This window comes from Pseudophryne corroboree, chromosome 9, assembly GCF_028390025.1.
Source record: "Pseudophryne corroboree isolate aPseCor3 chromosome 9, aPseCor3.hap2, whole genome shotgun sequence".
Classification (NCBI taxonomy): domain Eukaryota; kingdom Metazoa; phylum Chordata; class Amphibia; order Anura; family Myobatrachidae; genus Pseudophryne; species Pseudophryne corroboree.
Genome location: NC_086452.1, coordinates 198,342,302 through 198,368,943, shown reverse-complemented (window position 1 = coordinate 198,368,943; position 26,642 = coordinate 198,342,302). Strand labels below are relative to the sequence as shown.

At 45.5% G+C, this 26,642-nt stretch overlaps 1 protein-coding gene across 4 annotated transcripts in view; it reads right to left on the bottom strand.

Annotated features, from left to right (window-relative positions):
• Positions 1 to 12,388: 12,388 nt before the first annotated feature.
• Positions 12,389 to 26,642, bottom strand: part of LOC134957862 (vascular cell adhesion protein 1-like) — a 35,967-nt gene continuing 21,713 nt past the window's right edge. For 3 of the 4 annotated variants that reach the window (XM_063940080.1, XM_063940081.1, XM_063940079.1), the window contains exon 11: positions 12,389 to 15,225. In XM_063940080.1, coding sequence (XP_063796150.1) covers positions 15,068 to 15,225 — 158 coding nt within the window. In that variant the 3' untranslated portion in view covers positions 12,389 to 15,067. The remainder of the gene's footprint in view (positions 15,226 to 26,642) is intronic. The other variant, XR_010186770.1, reaches the window with a different exon arrangement.

The window sequence follows — 26,642 nt, the reverse complement described above, 5'->3', positions numbered from 1 at the left end:
TAGGGATCAGGTTCAAGACTGTGCACTTGTATTATACATGGTAGATATGTTGCATTACACTGCACTAGACTATTGTGTATTTCAAGTCTCTGTGGAGGCTGGCCACACCCTCTTTGTAGGCTGGCCACACCCTTAAGTATGGGCCCCTATCGCTGCATTCCCCGGTGGACCCTTCATGCCCCAGTCCGACACTGACCCACAGTCTTGGGCCTTTGGCCTTTCAGCAGATCACCCTAGTCTGCTTTCTGTGGATTCCTTCTTTAAAGCCTTAGGTGTTCTCTATGATGATCCAGATCTGGCAGCGTCCGCAAAGGCCCAACTTTGTTCTCTTAAACAAGGGAGAAACTCTGCCGAGGTGTATTGTACCGAATTTCGCCGATGGGCCAATGTTTGTGGCTGGAATGACCCAGTACTTCGGAGTCAGTTCCGGTTAGGATTAACAGAACAAATCAAGGATTTTCTCGTCTAATATCCTTCTCCGGCCACCCTGGATGTTCTCATGGAGTTAGCCATCAAAGTAGATAGGCGGATTCAGGAACGAAGAATGGAGAAGGAGGTCCCCTCACCTTCGTCTCGTTGGATGGTGCCAGAGGTTGTAGGGGATATGGAAGAACCCATGCAAATCGGGGCTTTACGTTTTAACGCCTCAAGAGAAAGTGAGACGTCGCACTCTTGGACTGTGTCTCTATTGTGGGACCAAGGACATCTGGCAAACATTTGTCCACAGAAGGCGGAAAACTAGTAGACCCGATAAATTTTTGGAGAGTCTTTTTGGGTCTCTGTTCAATCTCCCCAAATAATTTGTTGTTGTTACCCGTTAGGATAACAACCCCTTCTGGGCCTAGTGAGGTTACTGCTTTTGTTGATTCCGGGGCTGCCGGAAATTTTATGGACTTGGAATGTGCTCTTGCCAGAGGAATTCCTACGGAAACTCTTTGCTCACCAATTTCCGTTTGTGGATTGGATGGTAGTCCTCTCCAAAACGGTCAGGTCAGTACCCGGACTCCAGTCCTCCAGCTTTTTGTCGGAATGTTCCATTGTGAAGAGTTATCTTTTTTTCTGGTACATTGTCCCCTAACTCCAATTGTTCTGGGCCTGCCTTGGTTTAAGATTCATAATCCATTATTCAACTGGAGTACTGGAGATCTGGTTTCTTGGAGCATGGAATGTGCAATCAAATGCCTGACCATGCTGGTTCGCTCAGAACTTCCTGTCCCTGAAGGGTTGCCAACCCAGTACATATCTTTTACGGACGTTTTTTTCCAAACAACAAGCTGAATCTCTGCCTCCTCACATCCTTATTATTGTGCAATCAATCTCATACCTGAAGCTAGACTACCCAAGGGCCGTCTTTACGATCTGTCTTTGCCCGAGACGAAAGCTAAGGAGGAATATATCTAGGAGAGTTTAGAAAAACGCTTCATCAGGCATTCTAAATCACCGTTAGGAGCCGTTTTTTTCTCCATCGGTAAAAAGGACGGCTCTTTATGGCCATGTATTGACTAGAGCGGACTGAATAAGATTACAATCAAAAATTCATACCCATTACCCCTGATCACTGTCTTATTTGATCAACTCAGAAGTGTTACAATATTTTCCAAGATCGATTTACAAGGGGCATATAATCTCATTCGGATCCAGCAGGGAGATGAATGGAAGACCGCATTCAATACTCATTCGGGTCACTATGAGTACTTGGTTATGCCTTTTGGACTCTCCAACGCTCCTGCCATCTTTCAGGATCTATTCAATACCATTGATGGTTCCAGCTATCGAATAGCCGCGCATGCGTAGAAGAGGCTTTTGCTGGAGAAAGTCAGCCAGCAAAAGTTTCCTCTGCTCATGCGCAGCTCCCCCCGTGGCTAGCTGGCTGTTGCATGGATGCTGTCACTCACTGTGTGACAGCCTGTGATATACTGTGCCGCAGCCGTGGGCTGTGGAGGGCTAATATCAGTCACTTTACTGACTGAGCTGGGAGGAGACAGTCATTGACTCCTCCTGAAAGGCTGACAGCACACACCCACATAGGCAGGGCAAGGCGCAAGTAGCCGCCTTCCCTGTCTATGAAGATAGTTACAGTGGGCGGGGAGGGGCAGGGCTGTTGAGTAACTCAAACAATACAATGGTTCGCCTTCTACTGCGCTATCCGCCAGTTTTAGAATGTAAAATAATGTTCACTTTTCACACGGCTGTAATAAAGTCCCAAACACAAGGGGGAACAGCTTCCAACAGTTGAAATGATTCAGGCAGAGTGGTATATTTGAGTCTATATGGGTGGTGATTGATAGATGTAGGTCGTATATGGGTACGCACCATACTCACATGTGCAGTGTGCACGAACTGTTCATACAGGTATCTTTCTCCTCCTTATGTGTCGTGGGTTCCCTCGCTCTCCTTTCCCTTTTCAATCGCCGCTCATAAAACAGAGAAGGGCAGAAAAAGGGGTACAGAAACCCCGATGGTGTAATACGTTCAGTATACGATTATCAGGATGATGTATGTAGAACTAAGAGATCGATATTATATCAGGAACATACCCAACTTACGTCAAAATAAGCGGGTTGCTCATATAAAGGTATCTTTTCAAAAGTGCTGATGAAAAAAGAGGGTAATGCGTACCCCAAACTCACGTTCTGCATATATTGCACAGGCACATCAAGGTTTCTTTAGCGGATTATTTCCTGTTCACCCCTTCCGTGCTATTGCCGAGGCCACAGGATACACGGACCCTCACAAAGGAGAAGAGAAAAAGGGTACAGACCCCAATAGTGTAATACGTTCGATATATGGGTATCAGAAAGGTGTGCAGGAAAGGAGGAGGTGATGCAAGATCTAGAACGTACCGAACTTACATAGACATAAAACAAAATAATCTTATAAAGGTATCTTTCAAAGGTATTGTGGGGGTGATACGTACCCCAAACTCACGTTCTACAGATGTTATACAGGCATGTCAAGGTTTCTTTAATGGATCCCTTCCTATTTTCCTCTTCTATACTGTCGCTGAGGCCACAGGATACACAAACCCTCACAAAGGAGAAGGTTTCATGATAATGTGTCCATTTATTGTAAATAATTATAAAACATTTTCTAAAAAATCCTCATAAAATTATCAAAATATCAAATATATAATATATAAGTCACCATGTATATAATAGAGGAAAACAACCCAATATTGGGAGGTAGTTGTAGAAAAAAACACAGACCTGGGGTGTGGTAACTCCGGACTCCCACACTCCAAAGGGCTGATCTCCTGGATACTGGGGTGTCCCTTCTTTACCAACGCGTTTCAACTAAAAGGTGTCACCTTGACAAAGACAGTTTAGTTGAAACGCGTTGGTGGTAAATGTTTTATAATTATTTACAATAAATGGACACATTATCATGAAACCTTCTCCTTTGTGAGGGTTTGTGTATCCTGTGGCCTCAGCGACAGTATAGAAGAGGAAAATAGGAAGGGATCCATTAAAGAAACCTTGACGTGCCTGCATAACATCTGTAGAACGTGAGTTTGGGGTCTGTACCCTTTTGCTCTTCTCCTTTGTGAGGGTCCGTGTATCCTGTGGCCTCGGCAATAGCACGGAAGGGGTGAACAGGAAATAATCCGCTAAATAAACCTTGATGTGCCTGTGCAATATATGCAGAACGTGAGTTTGGGTACGCATTACCCTCTTTTTTCATCAGCACTTTTGAAAAGATACCTTTATATGAGCAACCCGCTTATTTTGACGTAAGTTGGGTATGTTCCTGATATAATATCGATCTCTTAGTTCTACATACATCATCCTGATAATCGTATACTGAACGTATTACACCATCGGGGTTTCTGTACCCCTTTTTCTGCCCTTCTCTGTTTTATGAGCGGCGATTGAAAAGGGAAAGAAGAGTGAGGGAACCCACGACACATAAGGAGGAGAAAGATACCTTTATGAACAGTTCGTGCACACTGCACATGTGAGTACGGTGCGTACCCGTATACTACGACCTACATCTATCAATCACCACCCATATAGACTCAAATATACCACTCTGCCTGAATCATTTCAACTGTTGGAAGCTGTTCCCCCTTGTGTTTGGGACTTTATTACAGCTGTGTGAAAAGTGAACATTATTTTACATTCTAAAACTGGCGGATAGCGCAGTAGAAGGCGAACCATTGTATTGTTTGTGATTGTTCTTTTTGGAGATAGAGTGACATCTCCTCGGACGCCTTCACCGCAGCTGTTTGTGGGCGCAGTAGATACTCACCCCTGTGTTGTGTCTAGCTGTTGAGTAACTGATAGGAGACAGGTTAGTGATCAGTCAATGTCTGCTCTGGCTGCCACTGGCTCTGCTGCAGGGCCTTGACTTTCACTATGAAGAAGACTGTGTCAGCAGCGGGGCAGCGGTGGGCGGATGCAGCAGTAGTGACTGTAATGGTGAGTATACACTGACAGATATATCTGCTGATCAACTGATCGGCAGATATATCTATGGACGGATCGGGCAGTGTGTTGAACATACACACTGCCAGATCCGTCGGGGACTGACATTATGAACTGGGCGGGCGTGTACACATGCCCGCCTAGTTCAGTTGTCAATCACTGCAGGCTGCCGCAGTATGTGTACGGGTGGTCGGCCGACCGCCCGTACACACACAACGACGCGCCAATATATCGGTAGATATTTTGGCCATCGGCTGTGCTGCGGGGCCGACGCGATATGTCTGTGAACGACGGAGTTCACAGACATATCGTCCGTACACACTGGCCGACAGACCTGCGATATATCGGCCAGTGTGTACCCACCTTAAGTAGTGACTGTGTTGTTGTGGGCACATAAAAAACATTACCATCGGCTCTTTACCCATCATCGATGGCGGAAAACAATTAGCTTCTCCACCATCGATAGTAAAAGTATTCAATATCAGTCATAAACCATTGATGATTTCAAATCATCGATGGTCGATGGCCATTCCTACTGTAGGGAAGCTCCTTGGCGGCGGCTGCTGTTAGAGAACAGCTGAGCCGCCGAAGAGGGAGAAACCGAAGACAGCAGGTAAATGCTGTTTTTATTTAAATTGCAGCAGTGATTCTGGGGGACAGAGTGTGGGGGCCCATAATGTGTGAGGGCCCACGGGACGACCATCCCTGTCGCCTTTCCTATAATCTGTCCCTGCTCCACACTGTTGCTGTCCTCCATTAACTGTGCCTCACAGGTACCGCAGTGCAGCAGGTTCACTCACTTCACACACACCTCTCCTGTGCTGCTGCCACTGCCACTCACCGGTTTAAACGTGCCTCCGCTCTGTCTCCTTCCTGCTTACCGGTGTACTCTGGAGAAGGGATGATTTTGCTTCAGACTACTGTGGAAGTCTATGCCAGGTTGCCAGCGTCTCACTAATGAGCAGCCCAGCGCCCGCTCAGCAGTCTGCCCTCACTGACAGACAAGCCAGTTGGCTCATCTCAGTCCTCCTCCACACTCCCCTCAGGGCTCTCCGTATCCAGGTGCTGCTGAATCCTGGTGTCTGCCATCTCACTGTCGTGATGTGGCCTGAGGCAGCGCTCAGCTTGTGCGGCTCCCTGCTTCACAACCGCTCCCTCAGGAGACTGTCTGTAACTGCCCTGTCTAACTCAGCCAGTGGCAGCTGGTTCCAGAAGCTTCTAAGGGGTCTATTCATGAAGCAGTGAAAAGTGTGGAGAAGTGAATCAGTGGAGAAGCTGCCCATGGCAACTAATCATTTGCTACATATAATTTTATAGAATGCACTTTAATGTTACCTCAGCACTGATTGGTTGCCATGGGTAACTTCTCCACTGGCTCACTTCTCCACTCTGTTAACTGCTTCATAAATAGACCCCTAAGTCATGTGACCAGCTGCTGGCTCACAGCAGTATATGGGGTAAATTTGCAAAAGATTCTAAAACAGAGAATTGGTGATGTTGCCCGTAGCAACCAATCAGATGCTGTCTATCATTTCTGTATTGTCTTTTAGAAAATGATAGACATCGTCTGATTGTTTGCTATGGGCAACATCACCAATTCTCTGTTTTCAAAGCTTTAGTAAATTTACCCCTATATCAGCTATGTACATTAAATTGAATAAATGTCTAACTAAGCTCCGGTGGGGTGTCACAGTGAGAATTATGTTTTCTCTTAAATAAACAGAAGGAGCTGGAGTCCTTTTGAGTATGGAGTTACAGTGTTCTACTTTCTGCAGCTATACACTGTGTACATGTGCACACCAGGGAGGTTTGGGCCATAAGTTACCTACTTTGTTGCCCACTCCTACAGGAGGTGGCAGCCTGGTAGGCGCATGGAGGCGTGGCCGGCAGCAAGGTGGGCTATCGGGGGGCATGACCAACAGCAAAGTGTGCCGTCCGGTGGTGTGGCTGTCGGGAGGTGGGCAGTCTGGGGGGAGTGGCATCACAATCGCTTCATCATGCCTCCGCCCCTCTATACAGTGCAGATAAAACAGCCAGTGTATAGTGTGATGTTAGTGTATTAGCATGCTTAATATTTGTAGACACTCCCTTACTAACATGTGTAAGCTTGAATCTTCAGTGATGGTCCCTAGAACCAGGGGGATGCTGGGAAGTGGGTGGTCCAGTGGTCAGTGTGCCTGGAGTTGGTGTTGGAATAAACAGCACAGCAGTGAACTCACATGTCTCTGTGTCCTAATGACTGGATTTACAAACATATGAACAAAACATGGTGTCAGAAGAAGTTTAACTTGGACTGCTAGTGCTCTCGAGTGTGAAAGAATCTTGCAGAAGTCTGTAAGGCTGCCGTGTGCTCCTCTCTTCAAACAGTGAGTAACCATGGATAAACTAGCTCCTCCAACCGGCATGCAGATGTCTGGTAACTTGTCTGAAAACCGGAAAAGATTTAAGCAAAGGTTTAATATATATCTTGCTGCATGTGGAGCTGATTCAGAGGCTGACAAAACAAAGACATCCATTTTCCTCCATGTGATAGGAGAGGATGGGTTGGACATTTATAATAGTTTTCAGTTTGCTGAGGGGCAGAATATGGTGCTATCTTCTATAATGCAAAAGTTTGAAGATTACTTTGTGCCAAGGAAAAATGTGACATATGAAAGATACAAGTTTTTCACATGTGATTAGAAGTCTGTAGATGGATTTGATCAGTATGTTACAGAGCTGCATCACTCAGTAAAACCTGTGAGTTTGGTGATTTAAAGGATTCACTGATTAGAGATCGTATTGTCTGTGGAATACCTGATAATGGACTCAGAGAGAGACTGCTGAGAGAGCAAGACCTAACACTAGACAAGGCAGTGACTATGTGTAGATCTGCAGAAATAACTAGATTTCAAGCCAAAACGTTACACAAGAAAGTTGATGCTAATGTCCATGTAGTGCAGAAAACAGAGCCTTGCAAACCTCCATTCTCAATAATGAAGCAGTCTAAGCCACAGTCTAATAAGGAAATGTGTAGTAGATGTGGAAATGCTCACAATCCTAAAATGTGCCCTGCTTATGGTAAAACCTGCATGAAATGTGGTAGACTTAATCACTTTGCCAAATGCTGTAAAATTAAAAGTAAAACAACCAAAGTGCATGCTGTTAAACAAACAGATGAATTCTTTGTGGATTGCATTGAACTTTGCAGTGCAGATAAGAAAGAATGAATTGTCCCTTTAACTGTGAACGAGATTGTCATTCCCTTTAAGCTTGATAATGGCGCGCAGGTGAATTTAATATCATTTCAAGACTATAAGACTTTTAGAGTAAAACCTAAAATTCATCCAACCAAAGTGAAAGTTACAGGGTACACTGGGAAGGAAATTCCTGTGAAAGGTACATGCTTAGTGACACTGAAATATAAGGGACAACCGTTTTAAACATCTCTACTGATTGTGGATAAAAATGTGCAACCGATTCTAGGATTAAGTTCCTGTGAGAAACTAAGCTTGCTAAAGAAAGTTTTTATGGTGACATCACAAGTAGAAGATGACTGCAAATCAATGTTTACAGAATACAGAGACTTGTTTGAAGGTCTAGGTTGTTTGCCTGGAGAGCATAAAATAAATATAGACACGCAAGTTTCTTCAGTGATACACCCTTGTAGAAAAGTGGTGTTTGCGCTGAGAGAAAAACTAAAACAAGAGTTAAATCGCATGGAAGCCTTGGGTGTGATACAGAAAGTTGATGAGCCTACTGAATGGGTAAGCTCCTTAGTAATTGTTGAAAAGAAAAATGGACAACTCTGAATATGTCTAGACCCCAGAAATTTAAACAAAGCTATTAAACGAGAACATTTCAAACTACCAACCAGAGATGAAATCATGTCGCAATTTGCAGGAGCAAAATGGTTCAGTAAATTGGACGCATCTTCAGGATTCTGGCAAATGAAGCTAGATGAGGCCAGCTCAAAGCTTTGTACATTTAATACACCAGAAGGTAGATACAGATTTCTTCAACTACCATATGGAATATTGTCTGCTCCAGAAGTATATCACAAAAAGATACACATGATTTTTGAACATATTCCAGGTGTTGAAACAATGATGGATGGCATTATTGTCTGGGGATCTACAAAGGAAGAACATGATTCTAGATTGAGACAAGTAATGGAACTTGTCAAGAAAGTGAATCTAAAGCTAAACAAGGACAAATGTGAATTTGGCGTGAATACACTTACCTTTATGGGCGACGTGGTCTCGGATCAAGGTGTAAAACCAGACCCAAGGAAAATATCAGCCATAGTGAACATGGAACGTCCTAACAACAAAGACGACGTCAGAAGATTACTAGGAATGATTACTTACTTAGGAAAGTTTATTTCTCAACTCTCTGAATGAACAGCCTCTCTTAGATGGTTGTTGGACAAAGATAACGAGTGGATGTGGTCACATGAACAAGAAGAAAGTTGGCAAAACTTGAAACAGATCATTACAGAGCAACCAGTGCTTAAATTTCTGCGAAAAGAATAAGAATTTCAGAAGATGCTTCGCAATTTGGCCTAGGCTCAGTGCTGTTACAAGAACATGAGGATACATGGCAACCAGTAATCTATGCATCAAGAGCACTGACAAGTGCTGAAACAAGGTATGCTCAGATAGAAAAAGAACTTCTAGCGATCACATATGCATGTGAGCGATTTCATCAGTTTGTGTATGGTCAAACATTTACAGTGGAAACTGACCACAAGCCATTGGTAGCTATCATGACTAAATCATTGCATGACTGTCCCATGAGAATTCAACGAATGCTTATCAGACTACAGAAATATGATGTACACTTGCTGTACTGTCCCGGCAAATACATGTACATTGCTGATACACTTTCTCGTGCTGTGGACAAAAGTGAAGGTTCCAAAAGTCTGATGGATGAAGAGATAGAAGCCTATGTTAATTTGATCGTAGCTTCTCTACCAGTGTCTCTTGAAAGACAAGAACAGATTAGGAAAGAAACTGAGACAGATGACACAATGAAAGTGTTGAAAGATATAATTCTGAAAGGTTGGCCAGCAGAAAAACATGCGTGCCCGCTGTCTATCCATGATTATTGGATGTACCGCAGTGACCTTACCGTTGTCGATGGTATTATTTACAAAGGCAATAGGTTTGTCATACCTGTACGACTAAGAAAAACTATGCTGTTCAAGATACATGAAGGGCACTTAGGAGAAGAAAAATGTAAGTGGAGAGTGCATGAAGTTATGTATTGGCCAAGAATGAACCAAGACATAGCACAGACTACAGCTATGTGAATTATGTCTTACGTATAGACCGAAACAACAAGTCGAGCCACTGAGTCCTCACGCAGTGCCAGAGAGACCGTACCAGAAAGTTGGCGCAGATTTGTTTGATTGTAATGGGAAAACGTACATTGTCGTGACTGATTATTACTCTAACTACCCTGAGGTGAAGACACTACATACAACTACTAGTAAAGCCGTAATCAATTGCATGGTCAATCTTTGCAAGGCATGGTTTTCCTATGGAAGTGTTCACTGACAATGGTCCTCAGTTTTCCAGTGCTGAATTTAGACAATTTGCTGATGAGTGGGAATTTGTCCATACTACGTCAAGTCCCCACTATCCATGCTCAAATGGGTTGGTGGAAGGTTCAGTTAAAACTGTAAAGAGTCTCATGAACAAAGCTCAAGAAGGTAAAGAAGATTTCTACAAAAGTCTTTTAATCTACCGCAGTACACCTTTACAGAATGGACTTTCTCCTGCACAAATGCTGATGGGAAGGAGGATTAGAGCAAATCTCCCGATACATGATGAACTGCTTAATACACCTAACTCAGCGTTGGTCAGACTGAGTAAGGAACATCAACAGGTGAAACAGAAACTGTTCCATGACAGGCGAGCAAAAAGCTTATCTGATCTAAAATCGGGTGACCAAGTCCGTCTCAGAGATCACGAGAAAGGTATTTTGGGTGCAGAAAGGTATTGTGCAAGCACAAGTAGCACCAAGATCTTATACTATACGTACAGAGCATGGAACGGAAGTAAGAAGAAATCGGGTGGATTTAAGATCTCAACCTAACCATAATGAAGACAACATGACTGAAGAATACCCTTCATCTGACATGTATGATGATCCTCATAATGGTGAACAAACCACGATTCTAGAAAGGTCCAACATGGTTGATGAAACACAGACTGTGTATGAAAGACCCAAAAGGGAAATACGCAGACCTGAGAGACTCATTGAAACGTGTTAGATGATGTTCTTAATATGAAGTTGTTAATTGTTGCATTGAAGCGTACAGGGCTTATCTTTAAAGAAAAGAGGATGTGATGTTAGTGTATTAGAATGCTTAATATTTGTAGACACTCCCTTACTAACATTTGTAAGCTTGAATCTTCGGTGATGGTCCCTAGGACCAGGGGGATGCTGGGAAGTGGGTGGTCCAGTGGTCAGTGTGCCTGGAGTTGGTGTGTGAACTCACATGTCTCTGTGTCCTGATGACTGGATTTACAGACATATGAACAAAACATATAGTGGAGGCGGAGCTACGATGACGCGATTCAGTACGAATCACATCATCGGAACCCGTTGGACTGCACACTTGTTCCCTGCTGTGGGAGGCCGAGGAGGGGTGCGGGGGGCTGGCAGGCAAAGCGGGAGACTTGCCCACCTTTCCGGGGAAGGCATGTATGGTTTTGGGCTGTACCTAAAGCAGCCACAACTCTTATCTCTTAAAACAATTATGCACACACTGCACATTGGTCATCTGCACATATATTTTCCAATATTATTGGAGGCCTAGCGATATGGAAAGGATTAGGTTTCTCTGAACAACCACCATGTATGTGGTACTATGCCCACTAGCTGCTTCTAAGTGACAATCTCCCGATGAACAAATAGTTTGCAGGAATCTATGACTGGCAAACAATTTGTTCTAAGGCATAGGATTGCTACCTAGCAACCGTGCCCTTCTCAACTGTTTGCATTTCTCTCCAAATATCTTGGTACAGACCCTCCATGGTAACAGAAAAAGACACCAGGACTATGGGGGTGATTCAGACCTGATCATAGGTGTGCTAAATTTAGCACATCTACGATCAGCTTCCCTGACATGCGGGAGGACGCCCAGAACAGGGCTAGTTTGCCCTGCATGTCAGTCCCTACCCTGCCGTACAAGTACAAAAGCATTGCACAGCTGCGATGCTTTTGTACTTGTAGAGTAGCTCCCTACCAGCACAGCTCCTGCACGCTGGCATGGAGCTACTCGTCGCTGCCCAGGTCGCCACGCAACTGCCGCGGCCCTCCCCCCCAATGGTCTGGGCACGCCTGCGTTGCCCGGACCGTGTCCCCTAAACGGCGGCTAAACGCAGCCGGCCCACCCCCTCCCACCCAGCGACCGCTTATGCCTGTCAATCAGGCAGAGGTGATCGCAGGGCTAAGACAGCCGTCGGCTGTCTGTCATGTGCCGGCGCATGCGCAGTTCAGGCCTGATCGTTGCTGTTCAGCACCCTAGCTTTGTTATACTGTTTCAGTACATTTTTAGTTTCTTTCTCTTACTTGTTTTCTTGCTGTAGAGATAATCCTACCTTATACCTTGATTCCTGTTCAGGTATGGGATTGCCATTTGTAAACTTGTGAAAATCTGTGAGGCGGCTGCCTGCTTAGCTGCTGGCGGACATGCATGTGACCACTGTACTGGAGGCGCCTGGATTGCACTTGTGTGGCTTCACCACTAGATTGTCAGGGAGGTGAGTGAATAGTCTCCCTGCCTTCAGAATAGATGGAGGCTTGCACATACTGTAAACCCACTACCTGTTGCTAGGAGGTAACCCTATTCCCTTCAACAAATAAAATTTGCAGATCATAGATTCCTACAAACTACTGTTCTGTGCATAAGACAATCAAAGCAGAAGGAATGAAGGAAGACATTTATAAAGAATCCACTTTTAAAAAGCATCAAATGTTTATTTAAAATATTTTCTTTCATCAAAAATCATAGTGTTAACCAAAAATAACAGATTTTACACAAAAAAGCTTTCTAAACACCTAGACTATAAGAAAACCATACAGTATTAGCAGTGGTGCAAGTAGAAATATTTTCTTTGTGGTACTGAGTGCCGAAAAATGGGCGTGGTCATGTGTTGTGAGGGGGCATGGCCAAATGCTGCTAGTGGGAGTGGCTACATGACACTACCGGCCTAGCCACAAGACAGCCCCCCCCCCCTTTTTTTTTTTAATCTAGAGGCAAGGCTAAAAATATATAGTAATGCCTCCAGTATAATAGAAATATATAGCAATGCCCCCAATTTAATAACAATATGTAGTAATGCCTCCATTATAACAGGAAAATACAGCCACTGTCACATTCAAAGTAACCCTGACAAAGTGGGAGGAGCTGTCATGCTGCCAAACACCATAGTCTTGTTGCTTTGTGGCACATTATAATTGTGGTAATGGCATAGTGTGTGGCAGGTGGTACTGTGTACCCGCTGCCAAATTCTTAAGGGTACTCCATACCCGAGCGTACCCGCATACTTGCACCTCTGAGTATTAGTCATTTTAAATGCTGAAACTGGAGACATCTATAAAAAGCAGTGTCCACTACTAGGCTATTTTGCTGGTACAGGTAACACTGTTGTTCTGAGGAGAACAAGTAACGCAGACATAACACATGCTGTTTAGCATCCAAGGAGTGTTCTGCAGTGCAAACAGTAAATGCAATGCCATACACATACTGTAAGGCAAATCTGCTGGCAAATGTTCTCAAACAGTGTAGTTATTTACAATACGTAATATCAGCTACAGATCGTATGAAACAGTGTAAAAATGTACGGCTGATATAAGTGACAACTGCTAGCTGTGATGCACAGGGCGGCCTGCTGCTAGTGTATGACTGAAAGAGAGACAGAATAGTATGAATACTGAATATACGTAACAATGAATGATTGCAAAGTAAATACTGTGTAATATGCAGCCCAGTAACTCAACAATGAATAATACAGTATACGGGATAATGTAATGCCTACTGTAAATGATAATGCTATTACAAGTCACAAAGGAGTTCTGTAACCATATAAAGGGTTAAGGCAGAGGGCCAAATGCACTTGATCTCCAAGGTTACTTCTAATATCTGTAATAATTATCAGGAGGATGTGCAATATTCCACATCATTCACAAGTGATGGCATTGGAACTTACAAATGCCATACAGATTTACAGAAATTACAGTTTTCGGGGGAGATATATCAAACCTTGGACAGAGATAAAGTACCAACCAATCAACTTCTGTCATTTTTTCAAACACAGCCTGTAATTTGACAGAAGCTGATTGGTTGGTACTTCATCTCTCTTCACTTTATCTCTCTCTAAGGTTTGATACATCTTCCCCTTATACAGCTGTTTCTACAGGAGTTTATACATACATTAGCATATGTATTATATTTCCCATCAGTAATATGCATAGTAAATATTTTTTCTTTCTGATGTGAGAAGCTTTGGAGTCAGGTTTTGATAATTGTATCTCCTATTATTTTACTTTTATCCCTTTTCAAACATTACATTCCTATGTGAATAAATTCCGTAAGGGGCTGCCCTGGTGCAACATTCCCCAGGAAAATGGTTTTCCCAGTGATTTCTCTGCCTTGCATATCATTGGGAAAGCTGCGCTACGCTGTTCTCCAGGTTATTTATGCAGAAAGGTAAGTACAGTAAGTGTGTGCAGGGTGAGTACTACTGGCAAATTCCTAACACATATTTTTTATTAACTAGAATTATCTATTTTTTATTTATTTCATGAAATTGTGCCAAAGCACACATCTTCTAGCCAGATGGACACTGAAATTCACAGGATTGTCCTATATGCATAATTTGGGTATAATGGCTGAATCAGTTCAGAACAGTTTCAGGTCCTCCCAGAAATCTACAAGTGTAATGATGTAGTGTTCCTTTGCTCTCACTTCACAAAATCCCCTTTCTCTTGGGTTTAATCCTTCCAATTACTCAGTTCACTCTTTTCATTGCCAAACAAAAGACCAAAAGAGCGACAGCTATGCTGGGGGAGAAGAGCCAAATTAAAATGTATCACACGTAACACAACTCTACCACATATAAAACAAGCACACAAAGGCGGTGACAGAACAATCAGGAACAGTGTGCCGAAAATAATAGTAAATATAAATATGAGCAGCCTTTAGACACTAAAATAATGACAATCTCACACACATAGTATACATGACAAACACACACACACACACACACACACACACACACACACACACACACACACACACACACAGAAATCTAAGTGCAAACAGTGCCATTTCACACACTAAGCTCCATCCAGTTTAAGTCATTTTTGTCCTTGATACCTGTCTTTTAGTCTTTTTTGCTTGAATCTTTTCCCATTCATAGGCAGAATATCTGGATAACTATGGTTTAGCACCAAGGTTCTCCGTATGTACCGGAAAGCAGACTGTGGGCAGCACAAGCTCACTTTGGATTCATTCACAGAAGAACTCTTACAGCACAAGCCTTGATGGAACTGGTCTTTCTTGTGCTGAAGCTGGTGTTCCTATGTAATATAAATCACTGTCCCATAGCAGCACATGAATATGTCCATTACAAGCTACATATGTAATATTACACTGTGTTTTTCAAGGCTTTCACCAAGCTGTAGGATCCTTGCACCTTTGCTTGCTTGAGAAGATAAATGGCCGCCCCAATGATGCCCGCTGACACAAAAGCAACGGATCCAATGATCACTGATATGGGGTTAAAGTTTGGTTTCGGCTGCCGTACTGTAAAGGAGACATGGAGGGGGATGGTTAGAGCGGGATTGACAGGAGCAGGACTAAGAGAGAGAGAGAGAGAGAGAGAGAGAGAGAGAGAGAGACATGAATGGCATTTATAAGACACAACAGATGCTGGTTCTATAGACAGAAGGTCAGGTCATCTTCAGCAGTTGTAAATGTGCAAATACACAGACCCAGGATAGGAAATTTGCACTTTTACACATCATCTCTTAAGAAAATAAAGTGACAATATTAAGAAATATAAACCTATAAATAATTAATTTCAACTGTAAAGCACAATGGAAAATATGCTGCGCTATATAAGAAACGGCTAATTAATTAATTAATAATGAATTGTATATTTGAAGATAGTTTAATTCTAGCTATGCCATAGTGAAGGAAGAAGCCTGCGACAATTTGCCAAAAACTTGGGGTAGTACAGTAGCTCACCATTGGTTACATTCTATTCTTCAAACTTGACCAGAATAAAATTAGTAATGATATTTTCCTACTGAACAACTGCGTCTAAGCCTGTCTTGTGTGGGACCATCTAAGCAGCCTTGGCTCACCATGTTGCAGTGGTATAGGTAGCGGCTCATAGACCCTGATGCAAAATCTGCACCGCCCTGCCAAGCATGCAATACACCAGTGTGACCCTCTTAGTCAATGATTCTTTCAGGATTGCTGTGCAATGAAGTCTTCGCACAGTGCTGTCTTTTTAGATAAGCCAGAATGGGCCACATGCAGTAGCTTCCGGTTTCTCAAAGTGCCGAGATTACAGCGGCATAGCAGTCAGATTCAAAATGTTTATCTAGGGAAAGTCAAGTTGGTTTTGCCTAAATAAATAAGAATTTACTTACCGATAATTCTATTTCTCATAGTCCGTAGTGGATGCTGGGAACTCCGTAAGGACCATGGGGAATAGCGGCTCCGCAGGAGACTGGGCACAAAAGTAAAAGCTTTATGACTAGCTGGTGTGCACTGGCTCCTCCCCCTATGACCCTCCTCCAAGCCTCAGTTAGGATACTGTGCCCGGACGAGCGTACATAATAAGGAAGGATCTTGAATCCCGGGTAAGACTCATACCAGCCACACCAATCACACCGTACAACTTGTGATCTGAACCCAGTTAACAGTATGATAAACGTAGGAGCCTCTGAAAAGATGGCTCACAACAATAAACAACCCGATTTTTGTAACAATAACTATATACAAGTATTGCAGACAATCCGCACTTGGGATGGGCGCCCAGCATCCACTACGGACTATGAGAAATAGAATTATCGGTAAGTAAATTCTTATTTTCTCTGACGTCCTAGTGGATGCTGGGAACTCCGTAAGGACCATGGGGATTATACCAAAGCTCCCAAACGGGCGGGAGAGTGCGGATGACTCTGCAGCACCGAATGAGAGAACTCCAGGTCCTCCTCAGCCAGGGTATCGAATTTGTAAAATTTAGCAAACGTGTTTGCCCCTGACCAAGTAGCTGCTCGGCAAAGTTGTAAAGCCGAGACCCCTAGGGCAGCCGCCCAAGATGAGCCCACCTTCCTTGTGGAATGGGCTTTTACAGATTTTGGCTGTGGCAGGCCTGCCACAGAATGTGCAAGCTGAATCGTACTACAAATCCAACGAGCAATCGTCTGCTTAGAAGCAGGAGCACCCAGCTTGTTGGGTGCATACAGGATAAACAGCGAGTCAGATTTTCTGACTCCAGCCGTCCTGGAAACATATATTTTCAGGGCCCTGACTACGTCCAGCAACTTGGAGTCCTCCAAGTCCCTAGTAGCCGCAGGCACCACAATAGGCTGGTTCATGTGAAACGCTGAAACCACCTTAGGGAGAAATTGAGGGCGAGTCCTCAGTTCTGCCCTGTCTGAATGAAAAATTAGGTAAGGGCTTTTATATGATAAAGCCGCCAATTCTGAGACACGCCTGGCTGAAGCCAGGGCTAACAGCATGACCACTTTCCATGTGAGATATTTTAATTCCACAGTGGTGAGTGGTTCAAACCAATGTGACTTTAGGAGACTCAACACTACATTGAGATCCCAAGGTGCCACTGGAGGCACAAAAGGAGGCTGTATATGCAGTACCCCTTTGACAAACGTCTGAACTTCAGGCACTGAAGCCAGTTCTTTTTGGAAGAATATTGACAGGGACGAAATTTGAACCTTAATGGACCCTAATTTTAGGCCCATAGATAGTCCTGTTTGCAGGAAATGCAGGAAACGACCCAGTTGAAATTCCTCTGTAGGGGCCTTCTTGGCCTCACACCACGCAACATATTTTCGCCAAATGCGGTGATAATGTTTCGCGGTTACATCCTTCCTGGCCTTGATCAGGGTAGGGATGACTTTATCTGGAATGCCTTTTTCCTTCAGGATCCGGCGTTCAACCTCCATGCCGTCAAACGCAGCCGCGGTAAGTCTTGGAACAGACAAGGTCCCTGCTGGAGCAGGTCCTTTCTTAGAGGTAGAGGCCACGGGTCCTCCGTGAGCATCTCTTGAAGTTCCAGGTACCAAGTCCTCCTTGGCCAATCCGGAGCCACGAGTATAGTTCTTACTCCTCTCCTTCTTATGATTCTCAATACTTTGGGTATGAGAGGCAGAGGAGGGAACACATACACTGACTGGTACACCCACGGTGTTACCAGAGCGTCCACCGCTATCGCCTGAGGGTCCCTTGACCTGGCGCAATATCTGTCTAGTTTCTTGTTGAGACGAGACGCCATCATGTCCACCTTTGGTTTTTCCCAACGGTTTACAATCACGTGGAAGACTTCTGGGTGAAGTCCCCACTCTCCCGGGTGGAGGTCATGTCTGCTGAGGAAGTCTGCTTCCCAGTTGTCCACTCCCGGAATGAACACCGCTGACAGTGCTGTCACATAATTTTCCGCCCAGCGAAGAATTCTTGCAGCTTCTGCCATTGCCCTCCTGCTTCTTGTGCCGCCCTGTCTGTTTACGTGGGCGACTGCCGTGATGTTGTCCGATTGGATCAATACCGACTGACCCAGAAGCAGAGGCCTTGCTTGACTTAGGGCATTGTAAATTGCCCTTAGTTCCAGGATATTTATGTGAAGAGACGTTTCCATGCTTGACCACAAGCCCTGAAAATTTCTTCCCTGTGTGACTGCTCCCCAGCCTCTCAGGCTGGCATCCGTGGTCACCAGAATCCAGTCCTGAATGCCGAATCTGCGGCCCTCTAGAAGATGAGCACTCTGCAACCACCACAGGAGAGACACCCTTGTCCTTGGAGATAGGGTTATCCGCTGATGCATCTGAAGATGCGATCCGGACCATTTGTCCAGCAGATCCCACTGAAAAGTTCTTGCATGGAATCTTCCGAATGGAATCGCTTCGTAAGAAGCCACCATCTTTCCCAGGACCCTTGTGCATTGATGCACTGACACTTGTCCTGGTTTCAGGAGGTTCCTGACTAGCTCGGATAACTCCCTGGCCTTCTCCTCCGGGAGAAACACCTTTTTCTGGACTGTGTCCAGAATCATCCCTAGGAACAGTAGACGTGTTGTTGGAATCAGCTGCAATTTTGGAATATTTAGAATCCACCCGTGCTGACGTAGCACTACCTGAGATAGTGCTACTCCGACCTCTAACTGTTCCCTGGACCTTGCCCTTATAAGGAGATCGTCCAAGTAAGGGATAATTAAGACGCCTTTTCTTCGAAGAAGAATCATCATTTCGGCCATTACCTTGGTAAAGACCCGTGGTGCCGTGGACAATCCAAACGGCAGCGTCTGAAACTGATAATGACAGTTTTGTACCACAAACCTGAGGTACCCTTGGTGAGAAGGGTAGATTGGGACATGGAGATAAGCATCTTTGATGTCCAGAGACACCATATAGTCCCCTTCTTCCAGGTTCGCTATCACTGCTCTGAGTGAAGGTCAAAAAGTGGTGTAGAGAAGTCCTTCGTGGCGCTTCTAGTATGACGGTGGCTGCCCGCAAAGTACACTGGTACCCTATCCCAAGGGGTGTAAATGATAGAAAGATCTGTGGTTATGTGGACTAGATGGCGCTACCGTTCAAGTGGTGAAGGAGGAGAAAGCGAAAAAAAGCTTAAACTTAGCTTATAGTTGTCACAACTGAGGGCCTGAGCTGACGGGAGGCAGCCTCAGTTGCAGGGGCTGAGATGTACCGGAACCTGGGAGGTTGTATCAGACCCCTGGACATGTAAGTAACATGAATAATAACTGCCCGAAGGCGTGACCACGACAACTTGGATAAAAGTCAATGATGTTTATTATGACAACTCCGCAACACAGCAGCAGTAAAAGAAAACGTAAAAGTCAGCAAAGAATAAATACAGTTCCTGGGTACTACAGGATGGCAGGAGCCACAGGGCACTGGTAGTGTGAGATAGTTCTTATGATCTTCTAGATGGAAAGTCCTTACCAGGCCCGACTGTAGCAATGGAGATAACCCAGGATTGTGCCAGCTGGTGTTCCAGGAAAAGCTGGGTTGCTGAAGATAAAACAGCTGCTGAGGATACTGGCTGGAACCAGACTGTTGTTAGCACGGAGTGGATACTGGCTGGAACCAGTTAAATAATAAATGAACTTGGGAGCGATGAAATATGAACTGAAATGTAGAACTTGAGAGCGGAGAAATAATAATACCGGTGGAGAGTGGTAAAGTGTAGAAAGGACACCGGCCCTTTAAGGGAAGCTGTACTCTGCTGGAAGCTGAGCTGGAAGCAGGTAATGTTGTAGCTGGAAACAGATGAATCCACAATGGATTGGAGAGTCAGGCTACACCGCAGGTGGAATGCTGGTGCGGGTCTCTATGGTGGAAGTCTTGAGACAGGAGCTGGAACCTGGAAGACAATCACAGGATAGAGACAAACAGGAACTAGGTTTGACAACCAAAGCACTGACGCCTTCCTTGCTCAGGCACAGTGTATTTATACCTGCAGCAAGGAAGGGATTGGCTAGGCAATTATGCAGATTATCAATACTGAGAACAGATTGGTGGAAATGATCAGCTGACAGAATCCAAGATGGCTGCGCCCATGCAGACACTTGGAGGGAAGTTTGGTTTGTAATCCATGTGGTAATGAAAACAGTAATGGCGGCGCCGGCCACCGGAGACAGGAGGCGCCAGGCTGACAGATGCACATCCAACCACGCGGACACAGCGGAGGCCGCGGCTGACGTAATCGCCACTCAGACACTCTGCATGCAGAAGTTCAGGGACGGCGGCGGAGGCAGCGGGAGACGCCATGCCAGGTGTAATATGGCGTTTACTGTGACAGCGTCCCAGAGTGACAGGAGAGGATACAGGAATGTACACATCAGGATAACAGATGGGATCCGGTCCTGGAGCGCTGAGCCAGCCTTAGGAGGCATCTGATGGGTAAGAAATGGCGTCCAGATACCCGGATCGTGACAGCACCCCCCCCCCCTTTAGGAGTGGCCCCAGGACACTTCTTTGGCTTTTGAGGAAACTTGGAATGGAATCTCCGGACCAAGGCAGGAGCATGGACATCAGAAGCATTGGTCCATGAACGTTCCTCAGGACCATAACCCTTCCAGTCAATAAGATATTGTAGTTGACCGTAACGGTGACGTGAGTCCAGGATCTTGGCCACTTCATACTCAACGCCTCGTTGAGTTTGGACTTTCGGAGTTGGAGGAAGTGAGGAATGAAACCGATTCAAGATCAGCGGTTTCAACAGGGAAACATGGAATGTCCTGGGTATTTTTAAGAAGGGAGGCAACTGGAGTCTGTAAGCAACAGGATTGATGACTTGTTCAATCTTGAAAGGACCGATATAGCGAGGTGCAAACTTCATACTGGGAACTCTTAACCTCAAATTCTTCGTGGATAACCATACCCGATCACCCACCTTGAGAGCAGGAACTGCTCGACGCTTCTTATCCGCAAACTTCTTGTACCTGAACGATGCCTTGAGCAGAGCTGATCGTACGCTCTTCCAGATATTGGCAAACTGATGCAAGGTGATATCCACTGCGGGAACAGAAGTTGCTGGAAGCGGTTGGAACTCAGGGACTTTAGGGTGGAATCCAAAGTTAGTGAAGAATGGTGTTGAAGCAGATGAAGAATGATACTGGTTGTTATGACAGAACTCGGCCCAGGGAAGTAATTGAACCCAGTCATCTTGAGAGGAGGACACATAGATGCGGAGGAAGGCCTCCAAGTCCTGATTCACCCTCTCGGTTTGACCATTGGTCTGAGGATGGTAAGCCGTGGAAAACTTTAGCTTGACTTGGAGGACTTGACATAAACTTCGCCAGAATTTGGCTGTGAATTTAACTCCTCGATCTGAGATAATTTCTTCAGGAAGACCGTGGAGTCGGAAGATCTCTTGTATGAATACTTGAGCCAACTTGGAAGCTGACGGAAGACCGGTGAGAGGAATGAAGTGTGCCATCTTGGTGAACCGGTCAACTACCACCCAGATGGTATTGAACTTGTTGCACATGGGTAAGTCTGTAATGAAATCCATCGACAAGTGGGTCCATGGTCGACGGGGAACGGATAGTGGAACCAGTTGCCCCGCAGGCGACTGGCGGGATACTTTATGTTGGGCACACTTTGGGCAAGATGCAATAAACTCCAAGACGTCCTTTTTCAGAGTTGGCCACCAATAGGACCTAGAGATAAACTCCAGGGTTTTTTGGATACCTGTATGTCCGGCAAAACGGGAAGCATGGGCCCAATGCATGAGCTTCTTCCTTAGCATCGGCTTCACAAAACTTTTCCCTGATGGGGGCGTAGAGTCCATCCCTACCGTGGAGAATGCCAACGGATTTATAATAGGATGCTTGTCTGAAGACTCTGACTCATTTTCTTGCTCCCATGAGCGGGAAAGGGCATCGGCCTTGCGATTCTGAGAGCCCGGACAGAACTGGAGTTTAAAGTCGAACCTGGAAAAGAAAAGTGCCCATCTGGCCTGACGAGGGTTGAGACATTGTGCGCCCTTCAGGTATAAAAGGTTCTTGTGGTCTGTAAGTATGGTGATTGAATGAGAAGCTCCCTCCAACAGATACCTCCACTCTTCTAGAGCGAGCTTGATGGCTAGCAACTCCTGGTCGCCAATGGCATAGTTGCGCTCAGCTGGGGAGAACTTCCGGGAGAAGAAACTGCAAGGGTGTAAATGGCCATCTTTAGCCCTCTGAGATAACACCGCTCCTACTCCAACGGAGGAGGCATCCACCTCTAAGATGAAAGGAGAGTCGATGTCAGGCTGTTTCAGAACAGGCGCAGAGATGAACCTTTGTTTTAAAAGATGAAATGCTTGCATGGCTTCTTCAGACCACTTGGACGGGTTAGCACCCTTCTTAGTGAAAGCAGTAATAGGCGCCACAATGGTGGAAAAGTCTCGTATAAACTTTCGGTAATAGTTGGCGAACCCTAAGAACCTCTGGACCCCTTTGAGGGTTAAGGGTACCGGCCAATTTTGGATTGCTTGTAGTTTCTCAGGATCCATCTCTAGTCCGGAACCGGACACAATGTACCCTAGAAACGGAATGGACTTGACTTCAAAGACGCATTTTTCTAATTTGCAATAGAGATGATTGACACGGAGACGGGACAGAACCTCTTTAACCCAAAAACGATGTTCCTCTAAATCGTTGGCAAAAATGAGGATATCGTCTAGATAGACCACGACATGACGGTATAGAATGTCTCTGAAGATCTCATTGACAAAATGCTGGAAGACAGCTGGAGCATTGCTCAATCCGAAGGGCATGACGAGGTACTCATAATGTCCGTCACGGGTGTTAAAGGCGGTCTTCCACTCGTCACCCTCACGGATCCGGATGAGATTGTATGCACCTCGCAAGTCCAGCTTTGTAAAGATGGTAGCTCCGCTAACTCTGTCAAAGAGCTCAGTAATCAGGGGTAAAGGATAACGGTTCTTGATGGTAATGTCGTTCAAACCTCTGTAGTCGATGCACGGCCGCAGACCACCATCTTTCTTTTTTACAAAAAAGAAGCCTGCGCCGGCTGGAGAAGAAGAAGGTCGAATGAACCCCTTTGCTAGGTTCTCTTTAATATATTCCTCCATAGAATGCGTCTCAGGCAGAGACAACGGATAAGTTCGGCCTCGAGGTGGAACCTTCCCTGGAACGAGATCAATCGGACAGTCCCATTCTCTATGAGGAGGAAGGATATCTGCAGAAGCTTTACTGAACACATCCGTGAAATCTTGATATGGAGGAGGTGGAACATCAGACGACCTGGGGGAGGAAGAACAGACAGGCAATACTTTAAACAAACATGTCTCAGCACAGGAGGAACCCCATGCCAGGATTTGCGTAGTCGTCCAATCAATTGTAGGATTGTGAAGACGGAGCCATGGAAGGCCCAGGACCACAGGATGTGTGGCTCTTGGAATCACTAAAAAAGAAATAAGTTCGGAATGAAGAACTCCCACTCTCAGACGAACTGGTAGAGTCCTTAAAGAAATAACTGCATCAAAAATTTTGCTGCCATCTACGGCAGTTAAAGAAATGGACGAAGGAAGTCTCTCGGTGGGTAGGGACCACCGTTTAACATAGGCTTCGGTAATAAAGTTCCCAGCTGCTCCGGAATCAAGGAGGGCAATGACGTTCCGATAACGTTGAGCAACTTGAAGCGAGACTGGGAGATTACAATCTTGAGGAGATGGAGAGGAGATCATTACTCCTAGCCGGCCCTCTCCTTGGCGAGCTAGGATTTGGAGTTTCCCGGACGTTTGGGACAGGCATTAATGGTGTGAGACGGAGCTGCACAATAGAGACAGAGAAACTCGGAGAGACGTCTTCGGCGCTCAGCAGGAGTTAAACGGGAACGGCCAAGTTGCATGGGCTCATCTTTAGATGGTGACAGTTGACGAGGAGGAGGAGCAGAAGATTTTGGAGCAGATGATCTTCCACGCTCAGTTGCTCTCTCTCTGAAACATAAATCAACTTTCGTGCAGAGTGAGATTAGCTCATCTAACTTAGAAGGTAAGTCTCTGGTAGCTAACTCATCTTTAATACGCTCAGATAAGCCATGCCAGAATGCAGCATACAGGGCCTCGTCGTTCCATGCCAGTTCGGATGCCAGGATCTGGAACTGTATCAGATATTGTCCTACAGTACGTGACCCCTGGCGTAAACGGAGAATCTCGGATGAAGCTGAGGTTACCCGGCCTGGCTCGTCGAAGATGCGCCTGAATGTTGACACGAAGGCAGTGTAGGAAGATAGCAGGGTGTCGGACCTCTCCCATAACGGTGATGCCCAATCAAGGGCTGAGCCACTGAGAAGAGAAATAATGTAGGCAATTTTTGTACGGTCACTGGGAAAATTGCCAGGTTGTAGCTCAAACTGAATCTCACACTGGTTGAGAAATCCCCTGCAGAATCTTGGAGATCCGTCAAATTTTGCTGGCGTTGGAAGATGAAGACGTGGAGCAGAAATGGGTAAGGTGGGTGGGGTTATAGCTGGAGTCACTGTGGTTGACGCACCAGACGCGCCTGATCCACGGAGAGTTGTCTGAATCCCATCCAGCCGAGTAGAGAGATCCTGGAGACAGCGGATGATGTGGCCCTGTGCAGCCTCCTGATGTTCTAGTCGGGCTGCCAGTTCTTGCATCGGCCTGGCCGCTTGATCCTGGTCTCCGGCTGGATTCATTAGGTCAGTGCTTACTGTCACAACTGAGGGCCTGAGCTGACGGGAGGCAGCCTCAGTTGCAGGGGCTGAGATGTACCGGAACCTGGGAGGTTGTATCAGACCCCTGGACATGTAAGTAACATGAATAATAACTGCCCGAAGGCGTGACCACGACAACTTGGATAAAAGTCAATGATGTTTATTATGACAACTCCGCAACACAGCAGCAGTAAAAGAAAACGTAAAAGTCAGCAAAGAATAAATACAGTTCCTGGGTACTACAGGATGGCAGGAGCCACAGGGCACTGGTAGTGTGAGATAGTTCTTATGATCTTCTAGATGGAAAGTCCTTACCAGGCCCGACTGTAGCAATGGAGATAACCCAGGATTGTGCCAGCTGGTGTTCCAGGAAAAGCTGGGTTGCTGAAGATAAAACAGCTGCTGAGGATACTGGCTGGAACCAGACTGTTGTTAGCACGGAGTGGATACTGGCTGGAACCAGTTAAATAATAAATGAACTTGGGAGCGATGAAATATGAACTGAAATGTAGAACTTGAGAGCGGAGAAATAATAATACCGGTGGAGAGTGGTAAAGTGTAGAAAGGACACCGGCCCTTTAAGGGAAGCTGTACTCTGCTGGAAGCTGAGCTGGAAGCAGGTAATGTTGTAGCTGGAAACAGATGAATCCACAATGGATTGGAGAGTCAGGCTACACCGCAGGTGGAATGCTGGTGCGGGTCTCTATGGTGGAAGTCTTGAGACAGGAGCTGGAACCTGGAAGACAATCACAGGAGAGAGACAAACAGGAACTAGGTTTGACAACCAAAGCACTGACGCCTTCCTTGCTCAGGCACAGTGTATTTATACCTGCAGCAAGGAAGGGATTGGCTAGGCAATTATGCAGATTATCAATACTGAGAACAGATTGGTGGAAATGATCAGCTGACAGAATCCAAGATGGCTGCGCCCATGCAGACACTTGGAGGGAAGTTTGGTTTGTAATCCATGTGGTAATGAAAACAGTAATGGCGGCGCCGGCCACCGGAGACAGGAGGCGCCAGGCTGACAGATGCACATCCAACCACGCGGACACAGCGGAGGCCGCGGCTGACGTAATCGCCACTCAGACACTCTGCATGCAGAAGTTCAGGGACGGCGGCGGAGGCCGCGGGAGACGCCATGCCAGGTGTAATATGGCGTTTACTGTGACAGCGTCCCAGAGTGACAGGAGAGGATACAGGAATGTACACATCAGGATAACAGATGGGATCCGGTCCTGGAGCGCTGAGCCAGCCTTAGGAGGCATCTGATGGGTAAGAAATGGCGTCCAGATACCCGGATCGTGACAATAGTTGAGGTCTGAGATGTTCTGCTCCTGGTGACAAAACAGGATGCTCCAGTATACGTGTAGAGAAAAGATTGGAAAAAAAAAATTGGAAAAAAACAATGTGTAGTAGGTTTTTTTTAGAACAAATGGTAAATATATTGTAAAAAGTTTGTTCACTTCTATCGTGAATGGTTACCCAGGGTATGTATATTACGAATAATAGGAGGCTGATGAAAACACACCTTACTTACACAAGCAAAGGTGTGAGAAAACCTATAAAGGTTTCTTTCTTGGTATCTTAGTGCCGCACCCAGATCCACCAGTATAGTATCCCCTCTAGGCCAAGAGGGGATACTATACTGGTGGATCTGGGTGCGGCACTCTGAAGGAAGGTAGGATACCAATTTTGAACACATAATTTTTATCTTTTGGGATCCAAGTTGGCCACTTCTGGTCCCCCCTGGCTCCTACTTCA